Source organism: Protobothrops mucrosquamatus, unplaced genomic scaffold, assembly GCF_001527695.2.
Source record: "Protobothrops mucrosquamatus isolate PMUCROS unplaced genomic scaffold, P.Mucros_1.0 scaffold385, whole genome shotgun sequence".
In the NCBI taxonomy this organism is placed as follows: Eukaryota; Metazoa; Chordata; class Lepidosauria; order Squamata; family Viperidae; genus Protobothrops; species Protobothrops mucrosquamatus.
In genome coordinates this window covers 288,177-314,706 of record NW_015386717.1, presented here as the reverse complement: position 1 = coordinate 314,706, position 26,530 = coordinate 288,177, and the positions used below count along the sequence as shown (strand labels likewise).

Here is a 26,530-nt window from a genome sequence, read left to right as displayed (position 1 = left end):
TCTGCTTTCATAAAACGATTCTAGTTAGAAGGGGGAAAAAAACCCTACCATATACGTATATGGGGGGCTGATAGCTTTTTTTTTATTAAGAATGTACAATTTTACATTACCAAACAAAGCTACATTTAAAAAAAACTGAATCCAAATACAAAACCCACAGGATTTGCTACAGCTTCCTAGCTGACATAGATTTACTGATATATTTGCTGAAATAGATTAATGTTGCTATATTAGATGGCAGTGAAACTAAAAGATTTGCATGGAGATATTGCAGCTAGCACAAAATGACAGTTGTTCTTTTGTGGCAATCTAGATGTATCAATATTGTACACTGCTATAGTGCAAAGTGAGACTTCTCATTTTCTCTCTGAAACGACAAGTATTTAGAGCCACTTCAGCGAGATGAACTCTTTAACAGTACCAATTGTGTGGGCTAGTACAGGGGTAGGCAACCTTGGCTCTTTTATGACTCGTGGACTTCAACTCCCAGAATTCCCGAGCCAGCCATGCTGAGGGGAAAGGGAGAGGTTTCCAAGCTGGGCCATGCTGGCTCAGGAATTCTGGGAGTTGAAGTCCACGAGTCATAAAAGAGCCAAGGTTGCCTACCCCTGGGCTAGTATGAATGATGAACTATGTATCGTAACAGTATATATTTCTATATTTTTATATATAAAACTTCAATAGTATCTATTTGTATAAATACAACAGGGAAGCCTCAACTTGCAACAAAAGCAGATCTCCCTCATCCATGTAACTGTACATGCTTCTCTCATTAGCAGTTTCCTATGAGAAAAAGGGAAGTAAATTCATCCAGTCTTGAATAAAGTCCTCCATATTCCTTTTAGAGTTAAAAGTGATTTAGAATTCCTGTCTGGCAGGAACAGCAGCAGATTGCTATTCGTAATTACCCAAACGCTGCAGACACCTTGTTACTGTACTGAAGCATGAATTTCTCTAATTTCTCTACAATCTGCAGTTTTTAAAAGGCAACAAACATAACAGTAGAGTCCACCCAATGAAGATATCCTCCCACAGAACTCCATGAGGCAGAATCAGAGGGAGCTTGAAGATCTTCTGGAAGGGAATGCATTGGCAGTTTCTAAGGCAGATAAATGCCAAGAATGTCCTTATTTATATTTGGACTTTTCCTTATTTTTGGACTTTTTGGGATTCCTCTCTGATTTTTTCTCTTCATCATGGTCTCTTTCCCAGGCTTCCTCGGAATGCTTGTCTTTAGACTTTTTGTGGTGGCTTTCTCTCTCCCGAGAATGGCTCCGGCCTCTCTCTCGCTTGTCGCTTTTTCTTTTCTCCCTATTGCCTTCTTCTTTGTGCCTTCGGCCAGGGTCCTGAGAGAAGAAGGATGAAAATGTGCAGTTATTTGCACTGATGACACAGAAGAGTAGAGAAAAGGAGCAGGTACAGAGCGCCAACGGTTTTCAAATTCTGCCTGCTCATTTCCATGCTAGTCTTACAGAATGAATAGCAATGTACCAATTCAGTCTAAGTAAATTATGCATTGCTAGACCTTTAAAGGAAACCCTCTGGGAAGAACAAAACAATCTATCCTATATATGTATAAAAATATGTGGTTTGTTTTTTTTTAATTTATGATTTGAAGTGTAAAACAATTTTTTCCAAATTATTTTAATATAACATTTGAAGCTGCTTTTACTTCCTATTATGTTTCAGTTTACATAATTTGGGATAATATCAATTTATTTTGTCAAAAAAAAAAAGGAAATATAAAAACAAAAAATCAGAAATTGCTGTGCTTCATGATTTAAAATACAACATTAATCAACCTACCTACTTTATGGTTGCTGACTTAAACAGATAATTTTATCAAATTAAGGCAGGGATTGTCAATATTGGAGCCAATTGCAGACCTTTTTGAGTACCTCCAAAGAAAATTAACTACGAGGGGCCTTCTGGGTACAGCAGGAGGTGAAAGTAAAGGGCAACTGCAAGCTATTTTCCAAAGCACCTGAAGGCAGGACAAGAAGCAACGGAGGGAAACTAATCAAGGAGAGAAGCAACCTAGAACTAAGGAGAAATTCCCTGACAGTTAGAACAATTAACCAGTGGAACAACCTGCCTCCAGAAGCGGTGAATGCTCCAACAGTGGAAGTTTTTAAGAAGAGACTGGACAGCCATTTGTCTGAAATGGTATAGGGTTTCCTGCCTGAGCAGGGGGTTGGACTAAATGACCTCCAAGGTCCCTTCCAACATCATCATTATCAATAATAATAATAATAATAATAATAATAATAATTAATAATAATAATACTAATAATAATAATAATAATATAACTTCTGTAATTCCTGACCACTCGCCACATGCTGATATGAGTTGCAAAAGCTGTAATCCAAGATATCTGGAGAGAAAATTGCTTTCCCCTGCACAAATGTTCAGTTGCAACTGAGATCAGTAATTACTTAAAAATAATAATCAGATTTGAACCTTGACATGTCGTAAAACAATGTTATATAATCTGGAAACAAACAACAGCTCTGTGGTTACTTTTTTTTTTTTGGTTCTATTATATATTCCCTCCCAACCCATCTTCCCTGGAGAAGATCAAGGCAGTGGAAAAAGAAGGAAGGAAAGGAACATCCTGCTGTGTGAATGGGATTTACCTATGAAACTTTGAAGGAACCAGCTAAGGCAATTTAAGCTGTTATAGACTTTTATTACACTTTATTTTTCTTGGCCAATATCAGATATTTTGCTTTTGTTTACAAACTAGATTCTGTTAGGATGGAGAAGAACATGAAGAAAAGGTTGCAGTGTGTATATTTCTATGTTCCCATATTTCACAAATTATTAAAACTATTGACCATACTATTAAATGGGAAACATCCTACACAAAACTGTTAAAACAAGACATACTAGATCTGAAAATAAATCCCTCCAAACCTACAGACAAACACACAGTGAAACAAAAAGTTGCAAAGGCTGTTTAAAAAAAACAGTTCAACGAATGCTCTGTTTGTGAATCACATGGATTTTACAACACTACTTCGGAATGATTTGATTTTCCAGCTAATCTTTTCTCTTGCTGATTTAACTTTACAGTCCCAGGTGCAGTAGCTCTGATGACCTGCAGGAATATGGTCCCATGTTTTTTTGCTGTGTATTTCTTCAAATGTTTTTCCCAATCTGTTATCATTAGCAAAGTGTCTCTTTGTTTTCCAGTGCTGAATCAGATTTGTTATCCTGGTCAACAGCGCACATTTTAATCAATTTAATTTTAAAAAATGTGTCCTGGGATAATTCCTAGCAAAACAAAACCAAACCCTGAGGTTTCAATTCAAACTTTGTTTCTGAGATTTTTGGAATAATATTTCTTTCTAGTATTTCTGGGTTTTTTTCTCATAACAACCACATACAATAACATATTCCAGCATTTTTGTGATTATTAACAGAGTTTTTTTTTCTTTTTACGATCCTGTAATCTCTTTTATCGAGGTGGAGTTGGGGCGACTGAATGGAGCTCAGCATTTACTGGCCGGATGCCCTTCCTGATGCCTACGCGGAGTTCACAGCAGATATTTACTCTTTGTGCCTTGACAGAGAAATATCTGTCACTACCTAGGACTGAACTCTCAACCTCCCGAGTGTGAGGTGAATGTCTTCACCTCTAGGACACTGCCCTTCTCCTCTTTAACAGAGTTATATACTATCTGTAAAATATTTATGCCAATTTTCTCTTAAATTATAGCGTCTCAAAAAGGTTGGAACCCATCATTTCAGTGTACTAAAGGCGACTCATTTATTCATGCCTATTTACCAGCAGAAGACATTTTTTTTAAAATAGCCTTTTCTTTCACTATGAAAGGTATTCCAGTTTATTGATGTTTTTAGACAGCACTTTAGAACAATATTAAGTCAACAGGTTCTGGTTTCAAGGACCTTGCATTTTACAACTTATCAGGAGAGCACTATTTGCCATCAGAAGGAAATAAAATTTCAGGTAAAAAAGACATCCAAGCAGAAATGCACAATCAGACAACTAGAAACCCAGGACTGAATGAAAAGGGTACACTCAAGGGTAAAGAGAGAGTGGATCATAAGCAGAAAAATCAGTAGCTCTGAAAAGCCTGAAATTCGATGAATTACTTGGAATGTTCAGGGGGTTATTTAATAGTCAAAAAGAGATACCTGATGAAATTATATTGGAGATAAAGCCAAAGGTTTCTTCTTATTTGCAAATGAATAAATAAGAATATAGCAAGATAACTAATTTAAACTAGTATCAGGAACAGTGCATGAAATGGCAGGACACAGAAACAAATTGGGCATATTAAGCATACAAGGAGTATCACAGCACGCAAATAGCTTTTAAGATTTGGCAGTGAATCTGGTGAAGACAACGCAGAAACCTCCTCCAAAGGGAAGACAGCAATGCAAATAGTGAGGCCATAGTAGTCAGTGGCTTATTGTAAGAATATGGAAAATAAAGGACATGGGAGACGGCTCTTCCCCCTTCTTTCTCCTTTCATCCATATAAGTAAGTTAATTAGCTTAGTAAAAGTCTCTTTTACATTGCAGTCTTCATTTAACAGCTGTACCGTCACTGCATTGCAAACTATTGCCCCGAATTTGTGTTTGCAACACCACAGAGCAGCTAAGCAACAATAAGAATCTCTAATCTTTTCCTAGCTGTCATAAGGTTGGGGGGAGGGGAGGGGATGAGATTAATTTTTGATAGTAACTAAGAACATTTGCCTACATCATTAAAAAAAAACCCCACACACACAGAAGCTAACAGATCACAACTACTTTTTCAAGAGGTCACTTGGGTCAGATTCTTAGCTCAAGAGCAGATTTTGTTTCTTCTTCTACCTATTGGCAAAGTTGAATTTCCTGTCTTTTAGTGAGGTCATATTTAATTTAGTTTTTCTAAAAAGTTCTGCAGAGCTAAGGGGATTTCCAGTAGAGTGCAGGAGCCAAATACAATGAGCAAGCTCTGTATTTGAAAATGGGAATGTAGAGAGTAAACTTTTCATCAAAGTTAAGGCAGCAAATAGGATAACACTGGAGTAGGATATAAAGGAACGGACATCCTTAAAGGCGGGGAAAACACTAGGCCTTGCTTTCTTTTCACAGGAACCAATTAAAAATATCATTCCAATAAAAGGACAAACATTTAATACTTTGGTTTTTCTGCTCCTCTTCTCCTCCTCCTCCTCCTCATCATCGGTGTTGTCTGAATGGTAATGCTTCCTCTTTTTATCAGAGTGCCTGTGGCTGGTTCTGGCTTCCTCCTCTTCATTCTCCAGCACAAGATCGTATTTGGAGCTACGGATGTCTGTTAAGGAAAGCGTGACCAATAGCGATGCCAGAAGGCAACGGGAGCCAGGAGGGAGAGAGAAAATCCATAAATGCAGACACTGTATTTGAGCCAGTTGACCAGTGAAGTGCAAGGAAACAATTTGGCAGCACCCCCTCAGATGTAAATGAATCGACTAGCAAACCGTCCCTTTCGGTATTTCTTTGCAATGATTTTGCCAAGCTTTGAAACACACAATTCTGAATGGAATTTTTTTTTTTTTAATCATCCAGTTCTTACGTGTGGCCATCCGAATCCCAGATTTTCTATTTTGTAACTGTTCTGAGACATAACTGAAAAGATGCCTGCATGGTAAATGGATGGCAGCCCTCCACTCCACAGCTTTACTAGTCAATTTTCCTGTATGACTCAGCCAGAATGCAAAGCAAAACTGTCTATATAAGCAACATTAGGTCTTTGAAAGAGGGAACTGAGAGCGACACTTAATACACCATCTCCCAAATTCACAAGAAAGTGAAATTTAACTAGGAGGATCTATAGCAAATACATTCACCATATGGAAACATTTTTTTACAACTGTTAACAAACACTTTGATTCTGGCCCCAATTAGACACTGCTTATTTCCTTCATAATAAAATTATCATAAAGGCTAAACAGGCCTTTAATTGAGGTTTCTCAGAAACACTTAAAAGAAGAAGTACTTGCCAGTGGACTCTCAATTTCCTAAATCCAACTTGGCTCTTCACTAAATATTACACATATGAAAGTTATATAACAAGAGAGTTTACATAATAGCCCCAAGAAAATAAGTTTTGAAATTAGATGTGGGAATCAAATCTATCCATTAATATAATATTCAACATTAGATCTAGCAGTATTTAGCAATCTCTACAAATACTTTAATATTGGTGTATAAAGTAGAATAATATGCATAACATTCCATATTCTATCTGTTCTGAATAGTTTCATATACATATTGAATGTTATATATGTTATTGTTCTACTTATCTTTCTACATCTGAAGACCAAAATGGTGTAGTGGTTAAGGTGCTGGACCAGGAGGGAGAAGACATGAGTTCTAGTCCTTCCTTAGGCATGGAAGACAGTTGAGTAATTTTGGACCAGCCACACCCTCTCAACTCTGGACTGGGAAGTCAAGAAATTCTTCTATTAATTCACAATAGATTAACGCGACACTACTTTTAAAACAACTATGATACATCAAGCAATAATTTAATTGTTCAGGATACTCTTGCTTGGGTTTTGCTTTCTCTTTCAGACTTAATTTAGAAGTTTTGCTGTGATCTTTTTCATATTCTTTGAAATCATCCTTGGTGTATTTCCCGCCTGTTTATATAAGGAGAAATAAGCCGACATTAATTTTGAATACAAGGTTATACGGAAATAGCTGTTAATGATTGCTGTGCAAAATAAACCTTTTTAGGGAGATCCTAACGAAATGGGCTCCAAACAGAAATATTTCAGAAGTAGTTAAGGCCTCCGAGATGCACCTGTCACGAGATCCCATGCAGAGATCTAAACAAATAATTTGTGCTGCTTTGTGCTAACTTTTTTGATAAGCAGAGTAGAAATACGGTAGTCTGGTTCACAAAGGAAAGTCTTCCCAAGTAATGCTTTTCAGCAAAAAAAAATGATGCCAATTCTAATAATGGGCACAGACACCTTTTGATCAGATTCAAATAGTTTGAGCTACTCCATTTCAGTCTGTTAGCTACAGCATTAATGCTCTTAATACTGATAAAGCCAACTCCATAGTCAAAACCTCACCATTCCCACACGCATTTATTTATTAAGCAAACGTAGCATTTTCTACTTAGCATCTTTCTATAATTACAAGATTGAAAAGTAGAATATGCACCTTTATAAATGGTTAATTGAGAAGGGATCATATCTGTAGATATTTCATGGTCAACAAATCTGTATCTGACAAATACTTTGTGTCCCTCCCAAAACAGAGTTGATACTGTCTATAATATAAGGAACTTGCAATGGGAGGAATTAATAGAAATAATTTATACTTCTTGTTACCTTTTCCTTTCCATTTCACCTTTGCAACAGATTGGCTAAAATCAACATGTATTCGCCTGTCGTCTATTAAGACATTGTCCATCTTAAAGTAAGCTTTCTCACAATCTTCTTCCTGATATGTGTTTCAAAAGAAGTGTAATTAAAGTTAGAAAATTTATACTGTAACAACTCTTGGATGCCATCATAAAAGTGGAAAAAGTAGTTATTGCCATAAAAACTTCTGACAGCATTAATATCTGCCTACCCTGCAGAGTCAGCTTAGAATGCGCAATTCCAGTGCCATATTGTTAAGTAGAATCTGACTTTAATATAGAACTCCAGCGTTAACACACTAATAGTTTCAGTACTTTACAATTCTTACAAAGATGGAATCACAATTGCTTCTTCAGGGTACCAGTCTGTGGCTATGTTCACATGATAGGCTGAGCCACAAACTAGCCTACATTTTAAATTAGCATGTTATGTGAACTTGTCCATGGGGTTCATTAGTTGTTAATGAGAAGTTGCCCATACTCTCTGGCATATTCTCCCCACAGAGGAGAGGTGGGGCCTCAGTCTCCTAGCTTTCTGAAAATATCTATATCTAGCTGGGAGCATCCAGTTGTGGGGCTGGTTAGTGCACTGAAGCCCTCCCTCCTGCCTTTTAAAATCAAATTTTAACTATCCTTGCCTTATTTTAAAATTTTATATTCATTTTTTATGTTTTTAACATTTTATCTGTACACTGCTCAGAGACCCTCTGTGAGGGAAATGGGCAGTTTCTAAATAAATAAATAAATAAATAAATAGAGTGAATAATGGTTATATTAACCATGGGTAGCCAGGTAATACAAATAAAACCAGCCTATAAACCAAGGGATCCCAAAACATCCCAAACACATTCATGTATTGATTTTCAGGGGTCATTTTATTTTTGTACATAATGGTAAACAGGAGGGAATCCTCCCTCTTAATCATTTATTAGTATATTTCAGAAGATGTGAAAAGCCCCATTTTTTCCACTAATTACTAAGAGTTTCTAAGGGGTGTTTGGCAGCATCATGTTCTTAGTCCTTACCACTTAACCATGTTACCTATTGTACCTTATTGCATTTCATTTAAAAAGGATGACATGAAAGGGTGATTAATAATAATTTTAAAAAGAACAAAGTGGTTTCCAGATGTAAATGATCAAATCTAGGAAGTCCATCAAAGATAGGGAAAGGGTATGCAGACTAAAAGCAGGAATTTCTTCTCCTAATGCTTGGAACTGAGATATTTCAAATGCTAACTGCTCTTTAGTAAAATTATACATAAAGCATTCAGTTTGGTTTATATTCTTATACTGTATATAGTTAAACGGTATATACATACGGCCACACACCTTTTCAAACTCAATGAAAGCATAGCACAGAGATTCACCAGTTTTCCAATCTCGAATTACTTCACAACTGAAAAATCAACACATTTTGTTCAGGAAACCATACAGATAGCAGTTGTATGTCATGCAATGTTAAGTTTTAAATCATCCCATAGCTTTCACGGCACTCAGTCTATGGAGGTCCTCGTAAGCTACTATGGCAGTGGTGGTGAACCTATGGCAGACGTGCCAGAGGCGGCACTCGGAGCCCTCTCTGTGGGCACACGTGCCATTGCCCCAGCCTTGCCTCCCCCACGACCCCCTCCACACCAGCAGCCCCCCTGGAGGAGAGTCACCCCCGAGCGTGGCCCACGCAGAGCAGCGCAGCCAAGGACATGGCAGCCAGGCAGCGTAGACAAGACTCTGCCCTCACGCCCCATCGCACACAGTTGATGCTGCGGGGCACGGGCAGGGGGCCTGGTTGCCATGGCGCTGCTGGGCTGACTGGGCGATCTGCGGTGGGCCCTGGAGGCGGTGAGTGGCCCTGCGGGCAGGCAGGGTGGGACGGAGAGGGGGTGGGGCAGGGGTGGAGCGGGGGCAGGGCCAGTTTTTGGGCACTCGGTCTCTAAAAGGTTCGCCATCACTGCATTGGTATCAGAAGTTACAGTATGGATGATAAGAATGTGTGAGTTTAGTAGAACTACAAACAGAAGTCTTGCTTTTCACTTTCTATCCTATACTGCTACCTTTAGACCCAGGGATTAGTTTCAGAGTTGGGGCAAGTTCTAATTTAGTGAATGAGGTCAATAAGGATCACTGGGTTCAGCTTCAACATACTATACAATAAGCTTTAAAAGTATATTCAGGTTAGCCATCACACCGAATTAGACAACTGCACTTTCTAACATCATTGATTTAGGATACAAAAAAGCCACTTAAAAAAATCTAAAGAGAATAGACATACATATATTATAATAAATCAGAAAGAAAAAGTGCTGGAAGAGTCTACAGTAATTAGTTTTCTAATACTTAATAAATGGCATTGTAACAGTTGGTTCTCAGACTAAAGATTCAAGCAATCATATTTGATAATTCACAGCTCTTCCTTTAGCAGAGAAGAGACCTGTCCCCTCCCCAGTGCATAATACTGTGAGTGAAAGACTCAAAATCCTTACCCTAAGACACACATAAGCATATTGACTTTAAATTGAAAACAGTTCACCTGCTGAACTTCCCCTATCACTATTGTTTTCATCTTTTTAAACTCTGCTAAAGAGAACTTTGTAAGATTCCCGCTTAGGAAAAAACACTTTCAGTTTAGGCAATCACCAAAGGTCTGAAAAGTATTTCTATCAATACAAGGTAATATCTATATTAAGTCTATTGCTAGGCCACTGTGACTAAAAAAAAATGTTCCTTCTGCATTTTTCACTAGCAAGGACTACATTTTGCACTTTGTATAAAGGTCTGCTAATGTAGTCTTTGCAAATGTTCAACACTTACCTTTTTATCGAACCAAATCGGGAAAATATGATTTCAAGGTCTTCATCGGTTGTCACAGGATTAAGTTTGCAGACAAAAAGAACATTTTCAGGTGGCTTGATATTTGCATCAGGTAAGTCTCCAACCTGGGGAACAATGCAAGAAAGATTACTTTATTTTACTTTGCTTTATTCCAACACTCCTACAATTTGCACTAATGGATACACATATCAAAATGACTCCATTTTAAGATGTGAGAATGTGTACAATGTGAATATGCTATTCAAGATTATTCTGAAGCCTTAAGGATGGAAAAGGCAGATCTTTCTGTTTGATGACCTCTCTCGAATGAGATGCTTAAAAGATGATAGTTTTCTTAAAAACAGTATGCTTCTGAGCTATAACTGAAATAGCAACTTGTGAAGAAGGCAAGATCCATCCATCTCTTTTTTCATACTTGTGACTTCAGAGATTCTACAAAGGTTAAGGACTGATTTATAAGCAACAATTGTGGTGTCAAGTTGTAACCTGGCTTACTAATGCATCATATATTTACTTTCATGGACCATCGCAGAAGAAAAAACATTACAGAGATTTATCAATTTAAATGCTTTTTAATACACCCAATTCATATATTTCATTAAAAAAAGCCCAAGATTACAATAGATGATATTAAACAATCCTTATTCATGTCTTGCAATGAGTAGGGATTACTAAAGTTTTAATGGTAAAATGTTAAAATATAAATTATTCTTGTATGTTACATAAAATCTGGTTCCACATAATTGTCATACTAGAGTCAAAGAGGGATGGGGGAAATAGTGACCAAGGCCTGGGACTTGCCACCAGTGCTTCCCTCCGTTTGGAAAAATAGTAGTTGGAATTTAATTTATAACTTATGTCCACCTAGGTCCTAGGAGGAAACTACAGGTAGTCCTCGACTTACAACAGTTCATTTAGTAACCGTGCAAGTTACAATGGCACTGAAAAAAATGACTTACAACCATTTTTCATACTTATGACCGTTGCAGTATCCTCATTGTCACATGATTTACGTTTGAATGCTTAACAACTGTTCATATTTATGATGGCTGCAGTGTCCCGGGGTCATGTGATCCCTTTTCGCGACCTCCTAACAAGCAAAATCAATGGGGAAGCCAGATTCACTTAACAGCTGTTTTACTAATTTAACAATTGCAGTGATTTGCTTAACAAATGTGGCAAGGAAAGCCATACAATGGGATAAAACTCACGTAACAGATTTCTCACTTAGCAACATACATTCTGGGCTCAATTGTGGCTGTAGGTCGAGGACTACCTATAGTTGCTGACCACAGGTCAGATCCATCTGTACTACGTTTTATAAATGTTTACAGGAGTTTAATACAATAGCTTTAAAACTCAAACATAAGCACAGATGCACATTTAATCTGCATTTCGATTTCTTTAACATAAGAATGTTTCTGCATATGGATTGCTTTAACCAAGTTTATTATATAGTATTTAAAATACTTTAGATTTCACTATGAGACCAGTTTTACATTTTAAGAGGCAAAAATTGCCAAAGAACCCAGAGCATACCAGACGTAATGTGGCAATCATTCGGTATGGGGTACCATTTCTATTTAAATAAAGCTAAACATCTGCTAAGCATCTGCACATCTACAATTTAACCATCAGATCAGATATACTGCATCTACCATTTCCAAGAGAATAGCCTGTGTTTTTGCTTCTTTGTCTGCCAGGATTTCTTCCACTTCATCCGTAGTCCTTCCTTTGAAGTCATCGATTTCTTCATCAGCACCTATTCTCCCACTCTGTCTTATTTAAAAACAAAGAGATAGATATTTAATATGACTTAGAATGAATACTTCATCTTTTTTATAACACTTTGCAGCAGCTACCTGAAACCTCACCACATTTATCCTGCACTGGCTCTCCCATACCTTGCAGCGGCCACTTACCTGCCCAACGGCATCCTTGTGAGCCACCTGGGACTTGCAACTTTCTGCCAGCTTTTCCACTAACTTTGCTTGTGGAAGCCAACAGGAAATTTCAATGAGGTCCTTGCCTAACAACCCATGATTCTTGCTTAATCACAGCAATGGGAAGTGCTGGGATTGCTGTCACTAAATGATGCAGTCATGTGATATCACGCATTACAACTGCGTTACTCAGCAATGGAAATGCCACTGTTAATCAAGGACTACCTGTATTGAGGTTACACTTCTATAGAGGCAGTTACAGATTTCCATTCATTTTTCATTCTTCCCCTTTCCTTATCATTTTTTTTTCGTTATCACCTTATTATCCGGTGATAATTTTGTTCACTGCCCAGAGTAACTTGGTGAGATGGGCAGCTAAATAAATTATAAAAAAATGAAATTAATGTGCATCCCTGTGTAATTGCTATATACATTTTTGAAAGTGTAATTATGCACATCGCTGCTAATGATACTTTTGTAATGTGGCACGGTTAGCACACCTTCTGTTTTCCCACAGAAAACACAGCTAGAGATCAGCAGTTAGTATAGACATAGATGTGCCTTCTCAGCAGGCACGTGCTTGAATTATACTTCTAATGTTGTTCATTATTTTGCAGGAATAACGGTGTGCACTCAAATATTGCAAAAAACAATATATACTTAAAAAAGAATACTTGCAACTGTTGCCATTGATATTTTTCCTATCTTGAAGCTGAAACTAAAATTCTATTGAAACTGAAGAATCTGTATTATTGCCAATGAAAAGGACACAGTTGCTTTTATTGAGCAATATGTCCTCTAATTAAAGTCTTTTTTTTTTCCAAATCAAACATGACCTTGGGCCACTGTGAGAACATAACCACAAAGTTCTGTACTTCTGCAAAATCAGCAGGTACACTAGGGGAATATAAACATATTTCTCGATTAACTCCACACTCACATCCAATTGTTCTTTTGTAGGTTCTGGTGAACGATCTGGTATTGCCAAACCAGGGGGATCATCAAATGGATCATCTAAGATCACTGTATGGTTTATCCTAAATAGAAAACATATTCAGTTAAAGATTAAGTTCAAGGTTCCATTTCACAATAACTTTGAATATTAATTCACTGCTGCATCAAAAAACACCTACACAACAAAACTCATTTATCTGAAAACAAAATCTATAAGTTAAACTTTATTCCAAATTTTAACACTGACAGAGGGTGCATATGTTACTATAAAATTCAGACACTATAAAATTACTCACTTAACTGAAAGCATTCATCTGGCTTATGCTGAAAGGAAATTCAACAATTGCCTTCCAATAACAACAATTGCCTTCCAATTATATGAAATTTAGTTCATAGAATTGTTCTCATCTACTACCAAATATAGTTAAGGACTAATGTCATACATGAAAGATATGACAGCAATAGGTTTAGGGGAGTTTGAAGAAACTCTTTTACCTCATTACACATAATTCATTTATGGAATTCACTTTCACAGCAAATGGGGACAACATTTGCTTAAAGAGTTTTGAAGTCATAGCAAATAGATCTATCAAAAGTGGTAATAGCATAACAATAGGGAAAACTATAGCTGCTTTTGATTTGGGTTTTGGATACCTTTGATAGACACAACTTGATGGCTTTTGTTTAATCCAGCAGAATTTTGCTTACACTCTGCACTTTTATCAATTGTAGAAGATTTTGTTCATACCTGATGTCTTGATATGGAACGAAATCCTTATCGACAAAGGACTCATTAATTTTCATCAATACATCCATGCCTTCTGTTACTTCACCAAACACTGTATGCACACCATTCAGATAATCTAAGTTTTCTCCTATAGTAATAAGAAACTAAAAAAAAAATCAAGAAAAATAATGAATTGGAATTGACAAACTAATGAAAATCTTCATCTACTCATTTCAGTCTGTTGATACATTAGCTGATTTTGGATTCATTCACCAGAAAATCTTCTGATGTCACAAACTTTCTGTGAATTTTAGGCACTGAAGATGGCGTCATATTGTGATGATTTCAGTCTTTCCTGGAGATTATTTCTCAGGCAATACAAGAGTCGATTGTTTGTTCTCTACAGGAATTTTTATTAGAGCTCTTCCAGATTCAGTGCTATGCTCAGGTTATTTAACTTGTCATACCCAACCATGTTGAGATCTAGTTCCACTAAGGTTTTTAGCAAACCCAGAAAACAATGTAATCTTAGAACAAATCTACCATTGATGTAGTTGATATGGCTGAATAAATTGAAGTTCAGTTTGGACAATATCAAAAGACTTCATCCAACAGTGTGAATTCACCCAATAGTGGAATAGTTGAGTAGTGGTCCATCTGCCAGAAGAACAAATTATTTCTCAGTTCTTCTTCCATATTTTTTGCTTCAAAAAGTTGGAGACACCACCAGAGCAAATCAAGCAGAAGAAGAGTGGAAATAAAGTCATGAAAAATCTTGTTATGTGAATAGAATTCTAACTGAATCATGCTGGCTATGATTCAAAGCTGATGACCAAATTTCTTGCTTTAAGTGAGATCAGTTATGCCTCCTCTATCAGTCAAAATTGTTTGTACACCTAATTCCATGTTTATGAATAGTCTGGTTTGGTAATCGGCCACTTAAAATATGAAAGCATCTGGTATGCTAATGCTGCAGAAAAAACTTATTTTTCCAATGTATTTTTTTTCCATTTTCAGTTTTTTTATATAATGTCATATCTGTGCTTTCAACTTCCATATGTCCTAATATGTTGACATGACTTTTCCAGATCTGTGGACATACCTGAGATCCATGCTGATCACTCCCATTGTTTACCATTGACACAGTTCCCTTTTTCTTGTGTTTAATTCTTGGCACTTTCTCTGCTTCAAAAAATCTAGCTTGATCACCATACAATTTGCTGAAACATGTACAAACAAATTATTAATCAGAATAAATTGCACAACTTTTAAAAACTAGCCATATGAGAGAAAAAAACTGCAGTACAGTGCATGGAGAAGTACAAATTGACAGTTCCATTCGTTTTTAACAATTTCAGAATCATTTATATAACTGAGACTATATATTTGTTTCTTTATTTTTCCTATCACCCCAATCATAAGACTCTTGGTAGTACACAAAAAAAACTTTAATAATCTTCATAGTAATATATTGCATTAATCTAAAACCAGAATAAGACTCCATATGTCTTGCCACACACATACAAAAAAACCCCATCTTAAGTTGCTTCTGAAATGTCTACTATGTTGAAGCAAATATAATTTCCAGGGAAAGATTCTTACATAACATAGTGACTACTGTATAATTGAGACAATTCCTTCTCCCTGACTTAGCAATTGCAATAGCACTTAGATTTATATACTGCTTCAGTGTTTTACAGCCCTCTCTAAGCGGTTTACAGAGTCAGCATATTGCCCCTAACAATATGGGTCTTCATTTTACCAACCTCAGAAGGATGGAAGGCTGAGTCAACCTTGAGCTGTTTCAGCATCGAACTGCTGGCAGTGAACAGTGTGTTAGCCTGCAACACTGCATTCTAACCATTGCACCATCACGGTTCTTCAAGGAAATGAAGAATCACTAAATTATTTTCCCTCAGATGGTTCATATCAGATGCTCATATCAAGCCATTCTAAGTAAAAGCTTATGCCAAGCCATTTAAGGCTTTTTAGGTTAAAACCAACACTTTAATTTTTTCCTTCATCATATATTGACCAAAGTGATTGGTCTGCACGAAGACTTTCACTATCAAAGTTCATGATTTATTCTTCTGGTTCCAAGATTACCAATAGGTAATCTAAATGAATGCCTATGTAAGAAGTAATAAATTCTGCTATATTCAAAAAGTTTTATTGACTTTGCAAATCAAAACTAAACAATGTTTACCAAAATATGGATTCACCTCCACGGCCAGTCCCCAGGGGGTCTCCAGTTTGTATGATAAAATCTCTCTGAAACAATGTGGAACACATATAACTTATTATTTAACATCATTTAAAAAATCCTCCTCATGTTATTAAGAATCTTCTCTGTGTGCCAATAATTACATAAGGCAGACTATGCTATTATTTCTGTTTTACAACTGAAGAAAGGAATTTAAACATACACATGCATGCATGATTAGGAAGAAGACATTTAGCATATGTATTTCTTAGATTAAAATTGTATATCTACTATATAAGACTCACAATTAAATTATTGTCTTATATGTGAAGCAAAAGCAAAGGAAAAAAATCAGATATGCTTACTTGTATATTATGTATAAGGCAGTAATTGTAGTATTTGGTCTTGCAAAGCTTCAGGAAATTTAGACAAGCTAAAAGAAATAAAGACAAGACAATTGAAACAGGCTACGGCCTTTGCCTAAAAGAAGCAAGCTATTCTTTCATACAAATTCAATAAAAAATGCCCAGTAACAATCCCCAGCAAGTTGCATGAAACAAATGGCACACCATGAATAAATGTTCAGATTAAAATGACAGAGAAATATTATCTATTTTTATCAAATCTTATAGAAAAAGAATATTGGAAAACGCAGGACTTATTTTCAACTAAGCAGTCTATTTTTTCTATATATGGACTTTAGACCAGCAATGCATGTTATAAACTTTATAGGACATCTGTGTTAATGTGCAGAGTGCCTTCTGTTCATATTAAGCAATCACAGCATGTTCTAATACATGTGTGTCCAATCTTTTGGTTTGCCCCGGTTGCATTGAGTGAAGAGGAATTGACTTGGGCCATATATAAAATATACAATTAATGTATACAAATCACATGTTAAAAAATTATGATGGGGGGCACATTACTAGCTGTCTCAGGCCACATGCTGAACACACCTGTTCTAATTTTACCTTATAGTGTCATCAATCCATACAGTGCTTTACAAAGTGAGAAAAAGCAGGCTCCTGTCCTAATTCCCAAAATTCAGTACAATAAGAGGTACAAAGGAAGGTTAAAAAAAGGCAATGCAGGGACAAACAGGACAAAATATATAGTAATTCAGTTAGACAAGGACAGGATGTGCAAGAGTGGATTAACCATTGATACAACATTTGGAGACATGTAAGCTTGTTAGAAAGCATGGAGAGGCAATGCATTATCCTTTTTATACAGGTTTTATTTCTATGCTTTAATAACATCCTGATACATAAGAAGTTTAAACCTGAAGCTTTTCTTGCTTTTTATGGGGTAAGGAAGGGTTTTGTGGTGTAATCTATGGGAATCAAGCTGCTACAAAAGTCAAATAGGAGTTTCAGTGGAAATTGGGCAGAGAAAGTTATATTTTATATCTCAGAAAAGAAACTGAGAATCTCATTAGTCAAGTTCATAAAGCCAAGTTGGAAAATGAGAATTATTTCAGAGGAAAAATTCCATGTACTCAATGTGTGCAGTTGTTTTTTCCCCCAACCAATCCTTTTTATTAAATTCCAGATAAAATGCAAGTCCAGAGTACTGATACTGCCAAAACTGGGATGCCATTTATAATCCTCAAAGTAAATATTGTATAAAGTTATTAAAGAAATGGAGCCACCCTAAGTTTTTTTTTAAAAAAAATATAAAAGACCTTTTCCACAATCAGTCCAAGTTCTCCCTGGAAAAACAATAAAAGACTGAGATCTTTGGATCCCATGTGAAAAACTAGTATTAATTTCAATATATCTCCCATCACTTAGCCCCCACCTCCTGAGAGCATCACTATCTCTGGAGTTGCTCCTATTCTGCATTTTGGGGAACTGCAGATTCTGAGACATCCCTGAAAAATTTAGCTTTTTTTTTTTTTTTGCACATTCCGCAAATGTTGTGCTAGCTTCTCCAAGCGCAGTAAACCCTGCTGGAGAAGTATCGCTAAACCGGAATTTTTCTGCAGTTGTCCAGAGGTTTCTGGCCCGGAATTTGTCCTACGCGGTACCCGCTGCACTGTCACTACCTCTCGGTCTCTCCTCCGTGTATAAATCAATCACTAGGTCTCCCAGCGTGGTCTCCAGGAGCACAGCCATGGCGCCTCTTCCAGCCGCCTTTCTGATCTTTCCGCCAGTTTGCTCCTCCACGATCCCAGCATGCCTTGCGCGACTCCACTTCCTCCCTGGTTTGACAGCTGTAAGACAAAGCGGCGCTCTTTTCCAAGGCTCGGTTACCGTAGACTTACGACTGTAGAGTCGCCCTTCAAAGTTAGTTTGGGCACCACTGGCGGACTCCCGGAGGCCGGAAGTGAGCGTGATTCAGAGAAGACGGGGAAAGATTTGGCAGCGCTCTCAGGTCCAGCTGTGCGGAGACAACCGGCTTTGAACCGGCTTTGAACTAGACTAGGAATAGGCAACCTCGGCTCTTTTATGACTCATGGACTTCAACTCCCAGAATTCCTGAGTCAGCTTTGCTGACTCAGGAATTCTGGGAGTTGAAGTCCATGAGTCATAAAAGAGCCGAGGTTGCCTATCCCTGAACTAGACAAATCCACTTTCTAATTTGCTTACCTAAGTACTGTAATTGCTATAGGTACAGGAGACCCACATGTTAAAATTATTTTTTATCCTGCCTTTATTATTTTTATAAATAATTCAAGGTGGCAAATATACCTAATACACGTTCTTTCTTCTATTTTTCTCACAACTACCAGCCAGAGAGAGAGAGAGAGATTCTGTCTGGAATCTCTGAGAATCAGCTTGTTCTGCAATTCTAAAGAGAGCTGACTTCAGAACTCCCCTTTCTTTTCTTCCAAACAATTGGCTTTCTGTGTCAATTAATACAGAATTTTTGTGTGCTTTTTTTTAAAGCTGCAGATGTTGACTTTTTGGATAGAGAAAGATAAATCTGAGAAACTATTTAGAAGGAACATTATGTTTAGATCACATTACAATGTTCTTTCCTCAGAACATGTAGCTTTCTTTCATGTGCAGATAACCTTAAACAAGCGCACAGGAAAATAAAACACACAGGGTGAAATTATATATGTCTGACCTGGCCAGCCTTTATAAACTTCTTGATTTAGTGATTATGAAAATTGGTTCAGAATTAAAGTTTTACTCAAGATACTTTTTCTTCATTGCCTAAGGATCCATATTTAAGAAAATAGCGTACCTTTGAGCATGCTTCAACAAGGATAAACAGATGTATACTGTCTTTCAAATCATAGTAGTAGAATGCTGATCTTTTTTATACATTATTTTCTTCCTCAGGATCAATTTTTTCTTCATATCCTTTTGGTTATTCTTTTTACTAACTATGTAAATTGGGAGGTAACTAAAAGTTTGCATAATTCTGGAGATGTTTAAAGAAAAATATGGTTTAAATATTCATTTAGCATTTGATATATCATAGTATTATCTCTCTATAAAACCAACAAATAAAAATCCAGTGTTTGAGTAGTAGTGGCACAGCAGCAATTCCCACCAACAAGCAGAAAGACTTAGTGTGTTGTACAAAGCCAACCAATTATGGTTTATTCAATAAGCCATGATTGAACCATAACTTTCTCTTATATATATCATACATTAAAGTAGTTCCATATCCTCTCTTTTGGAGAGTTTAGAACAGCAGTTCCCAAACTTTTCTATACCCCGCACACCTAGAACGCTTCTGATATATTCTCGCACCCTTTACAAAAGTAATAAACTTATTTAAACAAATTTTGAATGATGTGAACATAAAAAATAATTTTGAAACTTCTAAACCCAAGTTTTCGCACCCCCTGGAATATCGCCTTGCACCCCCCAGGAGGTGTGAGCATCCCCGGTTGGGAACCCCCTGGTCTAGAAGCTTCCATATATTGAGTCAGACCAATCATCCATTTACTCAGTAGTGACTCAGTGACTTCAAGGATTAAAGATTTTCTTTTCATAGCCCGCAAGCATCATTTCAGATGCTTGGAATTGAACATGAGACTCTTCGAAATCAGCCCTAAGAAATATTCCCCCAATCAGTGCTTACTGAATTAAAGGCTAGTTGTAGATGTGAAAGGCAGTTCATATCTCAAAGGGATGCAATTCAGCTCTTTCCTCATCTCTCATGTTTTCTTTTTATCGTTCCTTTCTCTTGAACTGCCAGGTAAACAGAGGGTTTCTGTCCATCATGACAGATTTAGTTACCTCTGAGGGAGAGAAATATATATGGATGCTCTGCCAGTTTATTTGCAAATTGCTGCTATGTACAGTGGACCAGTCCTCCCTTGTGGGAGTGCCAGTCATCTTGCAGTGGCCAATCTGATAAAAAAAACAACCTCTAAACAAAACCACATGTGCACTTTATGTAATATAATTGAAGTTGGCCTCACTACACAAAAAAGGAAGGTTAAACTTTTTATGAGCCCCTGTATAGTATTTTGAACCAAACATACAAAACAAAACTGCCTGTGAATGTTTGGGGACAGGAGAGAGCATGCTAATAATTTATATAAACAAGATCTTGAATTTCAAGAAATTTTTAGCGGGCCAAATGATTAAAGAAAAAGAATATATATATATATATATAAAAAAAAAGGGGGGGACGAATCTGGTGAGGCTCAATTGCAGTGGGGGAGCAAACCGTGCCCGGTGCTGAATTCTTGGGAAAGTTATAAAAATACAACACAGTACTATTTTGTAAACTATGGATTGGCCTTAATATGAATTTTGTTTATTTATTTTAATCACCACCAAGTTTTTCTTTAATCCCTCTGATAAAGCACTAGAGAGCAGTTTCAGGAGCTGCCCGGGAGCTGTCACTGGTTCATCGCGTCCAACTAAATGAAAGGGGTCTTATTGTGATGCGCTCTGCCAGTCCTTGTTTTAAGGGCAGAAAGCTTTTGCATTTGGTCGGAGCGGGGCCGGGGTGGGGAGGACGCTCGCCCTCCCGCCTTGATTTCCTTGTCTTCAACTCTTCAGAGGCGTCCACCGAAGGGAAATCACTGCTACGCCGCCTTTTCCGTGCCCGGACCCTGGAAACACCTCGTCCCCGCTCGACATCTCGGCTTGTATTGCATCCTTCCCGGCTGTTTCCTCCTCGGCCCCGCCGGACTCCTCCCAGCTTCTGCTCGGCTCGTCGCCGCCTCTTGCTTTGTTGATGTTTCACTTAGTTTTAATGCGCAGTTCCCAAGATGGAGGCAGCGCTGGGGCCACGCGAGTTGCTCGGGCTGGTGGCAGGGCTCCTACTGCTGCCTCCAAGCCTTTTCGCCCCGGATCCGACAGCCGCCTTCTCCCGGGTGGTGAGCCAGGTAGGCAAGGGAAAGTTTCCTTGAGGGCCTCTGCTCAGGTCTGGCAGGGTTGGCACCGGAGCCCCGAAAATGTGTTTGTGTATGTGTGTGTTGTAGGGCAAGGGGAGAAGAGAAAAGGTCAGGTCTCCCTTCAGAGCCATAGGTGGGGCAGCTGAAGGTGTGATTCAACACCCCGCGTGTGTGAGCATCTGGTCATGGTGGTTTAGAAGAGGGATCTACTAAAGTAGGGACACGCAATGTTGCAATGCTGGTGGCTTTTCTGCCAAGTCCATTTGCAAAACAGTTCTGTAGTACGTGCATGCTCTTTAAAGCAAGTGTTGGGATAACATGCTAAGATTTTTGCAGTTTGCGTAGGGGGATTCTTCCTTATCGGACAAATCACTTTTCGGAATGATTGTGAGTTAATGGTTTTACAAAAAAGTGCTATCGAAGCCTTTTGTACCTGTGTGTGTGTGTGTGTCTTGAATACAATACCCAGCAGCTTGCCCTTTTAGATATATAACTTGCTCCCATATTAGATTTTAATGTATGTAGTAATGCAATTAGATTTTGGGGATTGAGTACTTTATGTAATAAATCTGCTCTTTATGGAAAGAACAAGATGTTCTAAGGAAGTCTTGATGTTCTTGTAAAACATGAATTAAATATTTCAGGTATTGTGGTGCATTTGTTGTCCTGTTGCCTTGGCTAAAGCAGTCACCTGTTATATTTGTCTTAGTTTGAGGTTTAAACATCACAGTAGTGATTTTAGATATCATCATTTCCAAATATTTAATGTGGTTAACTGTCATGATAATGTTAATTGATTAAAAAGCCCACAAACTCTATCACACTCGTATAAAACAATTAAATTTGCTTAATTTTACTTCTGGTTTACCATGGGGTACTTTAATAGGAAAGAATTGCCTTTTTGGAGAGCTGTCAAAACAAAGATTACAGGTCTATATTTACTTAGCTGCGCTAGACCTTGATTATCAGCCCTACTTTTCACATCTGTAGGTTGCTTTTCAAAGCCATATGGGAGGTCCTCTGTATTTTACAGTAGGGCAGAAATATGAGTTTGAGGATCATTTTTTAAAAGCAGAGAACCTCCTTACATCCTTAGTTCTGACCCAGTTTTTTGCCCAGGGTGATTTCCTTCACTACAGAGAAGATGATTATATGCAAGAAAGATGATAATTACATGCAAAAAAGATGATTATTTGCAAGAAATGAAACAGCAGATCATGTTGGCATTCTTTTGCCTCCCTCCCTCCTTCCCTTCCTTCCTTAACCTTCAACCTCAGAGGATGAAGATGTAGAAGTCACTCAGCATAAAAGTAGAGTATACTGAAGGAAGACAATGAAAAACTGCTTCCAGACTGTTGCCAGGAAAAGTACACTGATGTGTTTTGAAAGCATCAGGAGTCGAACTCAATGCTCCACTTCAGTCAACAAACAAGAAACCTTTGTCCCCAGTCTAAATAAAATATTTGTTCTTTAAAATTTACTGTTCATTGGTGTAAATGAAAAGATAGCAACTTTACCCCAGTCTTCAAAAGACTGGCAGGCTTGGGCCTGGTTAATACTTGGATGGGAAACGTCCAGGAAATACCAGAGTTTTAGGCTAGATTGAGACGATTAAAAAATATGCTAAAGGAAGATAATGAAAAACTCTTTCAGACTGTTGCCAAGAAAATGACATGGGTATGTTCTGAAGGCATCAGGAGACAAGCTCATGCTGAACGGATTCCCTTACTTCCACTTCTTCCAATGTATTTGCTTCTTTTCCTTACTGTTTTACTCAAGTTTATTCTTCTAAGCAGGTAGTTATCAGAAGATTTGAGAAGTGGCAGAAGAACAGTAGGTTAGTCTCTCCCTAAAAAGACTGACAGCGAATTCTCTCTTCCCATCTACCATATCTTGTTTGCTTCTAGGCATTGCATTCATTTCCTGCCTGAGTTATTCATTGGTTTTGCAGCAAATGAGAACAAGATCTCTTGTTTCAGATGTGGATGCTTCTGCTGACTAATGACAAATGCAGCTAATTTGCCTTTTCCAAATGTGAAGGCTCTAAATATCTGATTGATTAATTTGATCACAAAACTTCCTGGTATAATTTCTTTTCAGAAGGAAATTATTTTTAGAACAGAACTTCAACCAGTTGTTAATAGGACAAGCTTAAAAATATGGAAAGATAAAAAATATGTGCAGTAAATTGGTTGTTCATGCAATTGTCATGCAAGTCCATTATTGCATAATTCCTGTGTCTTTCTAAATATTTACGCAATATGGACTTTCCCCCCTCTCTGATTTTTTTAAGATGAAATATGCTTCACAGCTGTCACATCTTCTTTGGTCTGTTGAAGTGAGTTGGTCATTTTTTGCATTTGTGTCAGAGAAATCATAGTGTAATCTAATACTCAAAATTATTGTGGGAAAGGCCCAGAGAATTTTGAAATGAAAGATGATTAAATGAACTAAAGAAATACTTCCAAGGAAATACTTCCACCGTGCAATACAATATAGATAGTATATATTTGGCAACGCAAGGGATGCTGGGAAGCCACAAGGGAGAAGAGCTTAATACTCATTGTTCCATAACAATAATATGTAAAAAAAAGAAGATAATGTGGTATTTACTGATTAAGGCAAGAAACTTTAAGATCCAAATTAATTTCTTTGATGTTTATGTTTTGTCTTGTGTATACGTTTTTGTAATTCTCAGAGAAATGTGTTTTGAATTAATAAGATTGCAAGCTGAAATTTTAATAGTGTAAACTACCTATTTAGCAAGTAAGATTGTGTTGCCCTAATATATCCAGCCGCTTGACAAGCATTGGTCATGTTAGAAATTACTTAAAATGTTTATTTTCCTACCAAATAATCAGAATAGAAAAATATACATGTACCGGTATAAGCTAGGAAATACACATAAAATTGCTCACTTAAATTTGATTTCTAGGAATGGAAAACTATATCGGTGCCAATTATAAAGCAATAGACACAACCCTTCTTAAAAATAGATACATTGATGTGAGGAAGAGTTTGGTCTGGCGGTTAAGGCATCAAACTAGTAACCAGGTGACCAGATGTTGTAGTCCCTCCACAGGCAGAAAGCCAACTGGGTGATCTTGAACCAGTTATTTTCTCTCAGTCCTAGGAGTCAATGTCAAACCACTTTTGAAAAACCTTGTCAAAAAAACTGCAGTGACTTGTTTAGGCAGTCTCCAAGAATAAGACTCAGCTGAATGGAAGAAGAAGAAAGGAAAAAAGAATGCCTCATCTTAGGGTTTGGTTCCAGTAGTAAAAACATAGCCTGACTGGAGCTCTGCTCTGGATGTTACCTTTGGCAGGATAGAGGTTGTACTATGGCTGATTATCTTTTTTCTTCCCAACTTCTAGCACCTTATTCCAAAGTTTTATCTTCAAAATAATGCTTTATTTTCCTTGGACTGACAATTCAGATAGAATGAATGATCACATGACTAAGCACACACACACACACACACATGCATACATACTAGTAGGCTCAAGTATTCCACCCTAAAAGGTGATGATCAAAAGCCTTGTATATAAAATGTAGCAATTTGGTTGGGGATAGTCTGAATCATCGTAGTGAAGGATGAGGAGAAAGTTCTGCTTTAACTTTTCTTATGGAATTACTCTGTGCTCAGAATCATCTCCCAAACTACTTTCCATCTTCTGGCTATTGGTCCCCCCCACCCCACTATGGTGGAAAAGGAGTCTAGAGGTTTATGTTTGCAGAAATAGTTTATATAGAAAAGATGAACCAACCCTTTTTCTTAAGATTGCTTCTGCAAGAGTCTCAGTGCTCAATTGTTGGGGGAGATACTGCCAATTTGGATCATAAAAGGGGGAGAGGCGAAATGAAGAAAGATGGAGAGATATAGTCTGTGCCACACTGAGTATTGAGATAATAAGTGTCTTTGGAGTCACTGTGTGAGAAGTTGATAGCTGGAGAGAGATGTCACTTTGAGTGTGCTGGAGCATTGGAAACGGGCACTGTCCATTTTCTGGCCCTAGAAGGATGAAGATGTTAGTTACAGAAGACAGGAAGAAGAAATATAAAAAAAACACAGAGAGGAATGTGTTTTATCCCAAACCCAAGGTAGATGGAGGCAGAGGCAAATGACTTTCTGAAAAGAAGGACACCTGGAAGAAGCCTCAGACCAGGATACGTTGGACAGAAGACCCAGTGGGAGATGTATCATGCACAATGCAAGGTGATGACTGTCAAGATCTGAAAAAGCTGGGAGAAACACCTTAAATGCACAGCAAAGTAAAGCAGCTAATTCTCCCTTTCTCTCTCTCCTTGAAAAGCTGTGAGAGAGGGAGAAGGGAAAAGAAGGGAGTTGGCAGCTAAATAGTGAGGTGAATGTTTGCTAGCAAATACTTGTGGAAAGCAGAAAGAGAAAATTTAAGATTTTCGAGAAACAGGAGAGAGGAAGAAACGGGGAAGTTTGGACACAGTGCTGTAAATAGTTCTGTTTTTCCCAATTCCTATAAAATATATTTACACATACTTAAAAAAAGTACCTTTTCCATGGTCTTGGTCTTTGGGAGCAGCTGTTCTACTTAGTCATGCACACACAAAACCATAAAAGTACATAAAATTACAGTCAGTCATACTATGGCTGCTCCTCCAAAATATAAACCTGTACATTTGTTCCCTTGGTTATCCACGGTATTCTTGGGAGTCTCCCCCGTGCATCAATATTCAAGTGTCAGAATTCTTGCTAGCCTGCTTCTTCAAATTCCAAGTTCCATAGAATATCATAGAGGAAACTATTGACTGCATGATTCTGTTTTTTTTTAATTATCCAATATGCATCAGCTTTGTGGCGAAGGTTGTCGAGAGTGTGGTTGCACAGCAATTCCCTCGGCACCTGGAGGAAACAGTCTATCTGGACCCGCTCCAGTCGGGCTTCAGGCCGGGATACAGCACGGAAACGGCATTGGTCACGTTGGTAAATGATCTCTGGAGGGCCTGGGACAGGGGTCATTCCTCTGTCCTTGTTCTTTTGGACCTCTCAGCGGCTTTTGATACCGTGGACCACGGTATCATGCTGCGACGTTTGGGTGAGTTAGGAGTGGGAGGCACTGTTATGCGGTGGTTCTCCTCCTTCCTCACCGACCATACGCAGTCTGTATTGGCAGGGGGACAGAGGTCGACCCCAAGGCCCCTAAC

General features: G+C 37.7%; 2 protein-coding genes across 2 annotated transcripts in view; one reads left to right on the top strand and one right to left on the bottom strand.

Moving 5' to 3' along the window:
- Positions 1 to 873: 873 nt before the first annotated feature.
- Positions 874 to 18,196, bottom strand: PPIL4 (peptidylprolyl isomerase like 4). The gene is made up of 13 exons (XM_015815918.1): positions 18,082 to 18,196; positions 16,400 to 16,467; positions 16,038 to 16,102; positions 14,934 to 15,051; positions 13,853 to 13,995; positions 13,091 to 13,187; positions 11,866 to 11,982; positions 10,187 to 10,311; positions 8,708 to 8,774; positions 7,345 to 7,456; positions 6,546 to 6,642; positions 5,158 to 5,302; positions 874 to 1,346 (listed from the first exon to the last, which is right to left on the bottom strand). The coding sequence occupies exons 1-13, from the start codon at positions 18,149 to 18,151 to the stop codon at positions 1,128 to 1,130; spliced, it is 1,443 nt and encodes a 480-aa protein (XP_015671404.1). The 5' UTR covers positions 18,152 to 18,196; the 3' UTR covers positions 874 to 1,127.
- A 2,994-nt stretch (positions 18,197 to 21,190) lies between these two features.
- GINM1 (glycoprotein integral membrane 1) overlaps positions 21,191 to 26,530 on the top strand; it is a 24,051-nt gene continuing 18,711 nt past the window's right edge. The window contains exon 1 of the mRNA XM_015815917.1: positions 21,191 to 21,339. Coding sequence (XP_015671403.1) covers positions 21,223 to 21,339 — 117 coding nt within the window. The 5' untranslated portion in view covers positions 21,191 to 21,222. The remainder of the gene's footprint in view (positions 21,340 to 26,530) is intronic.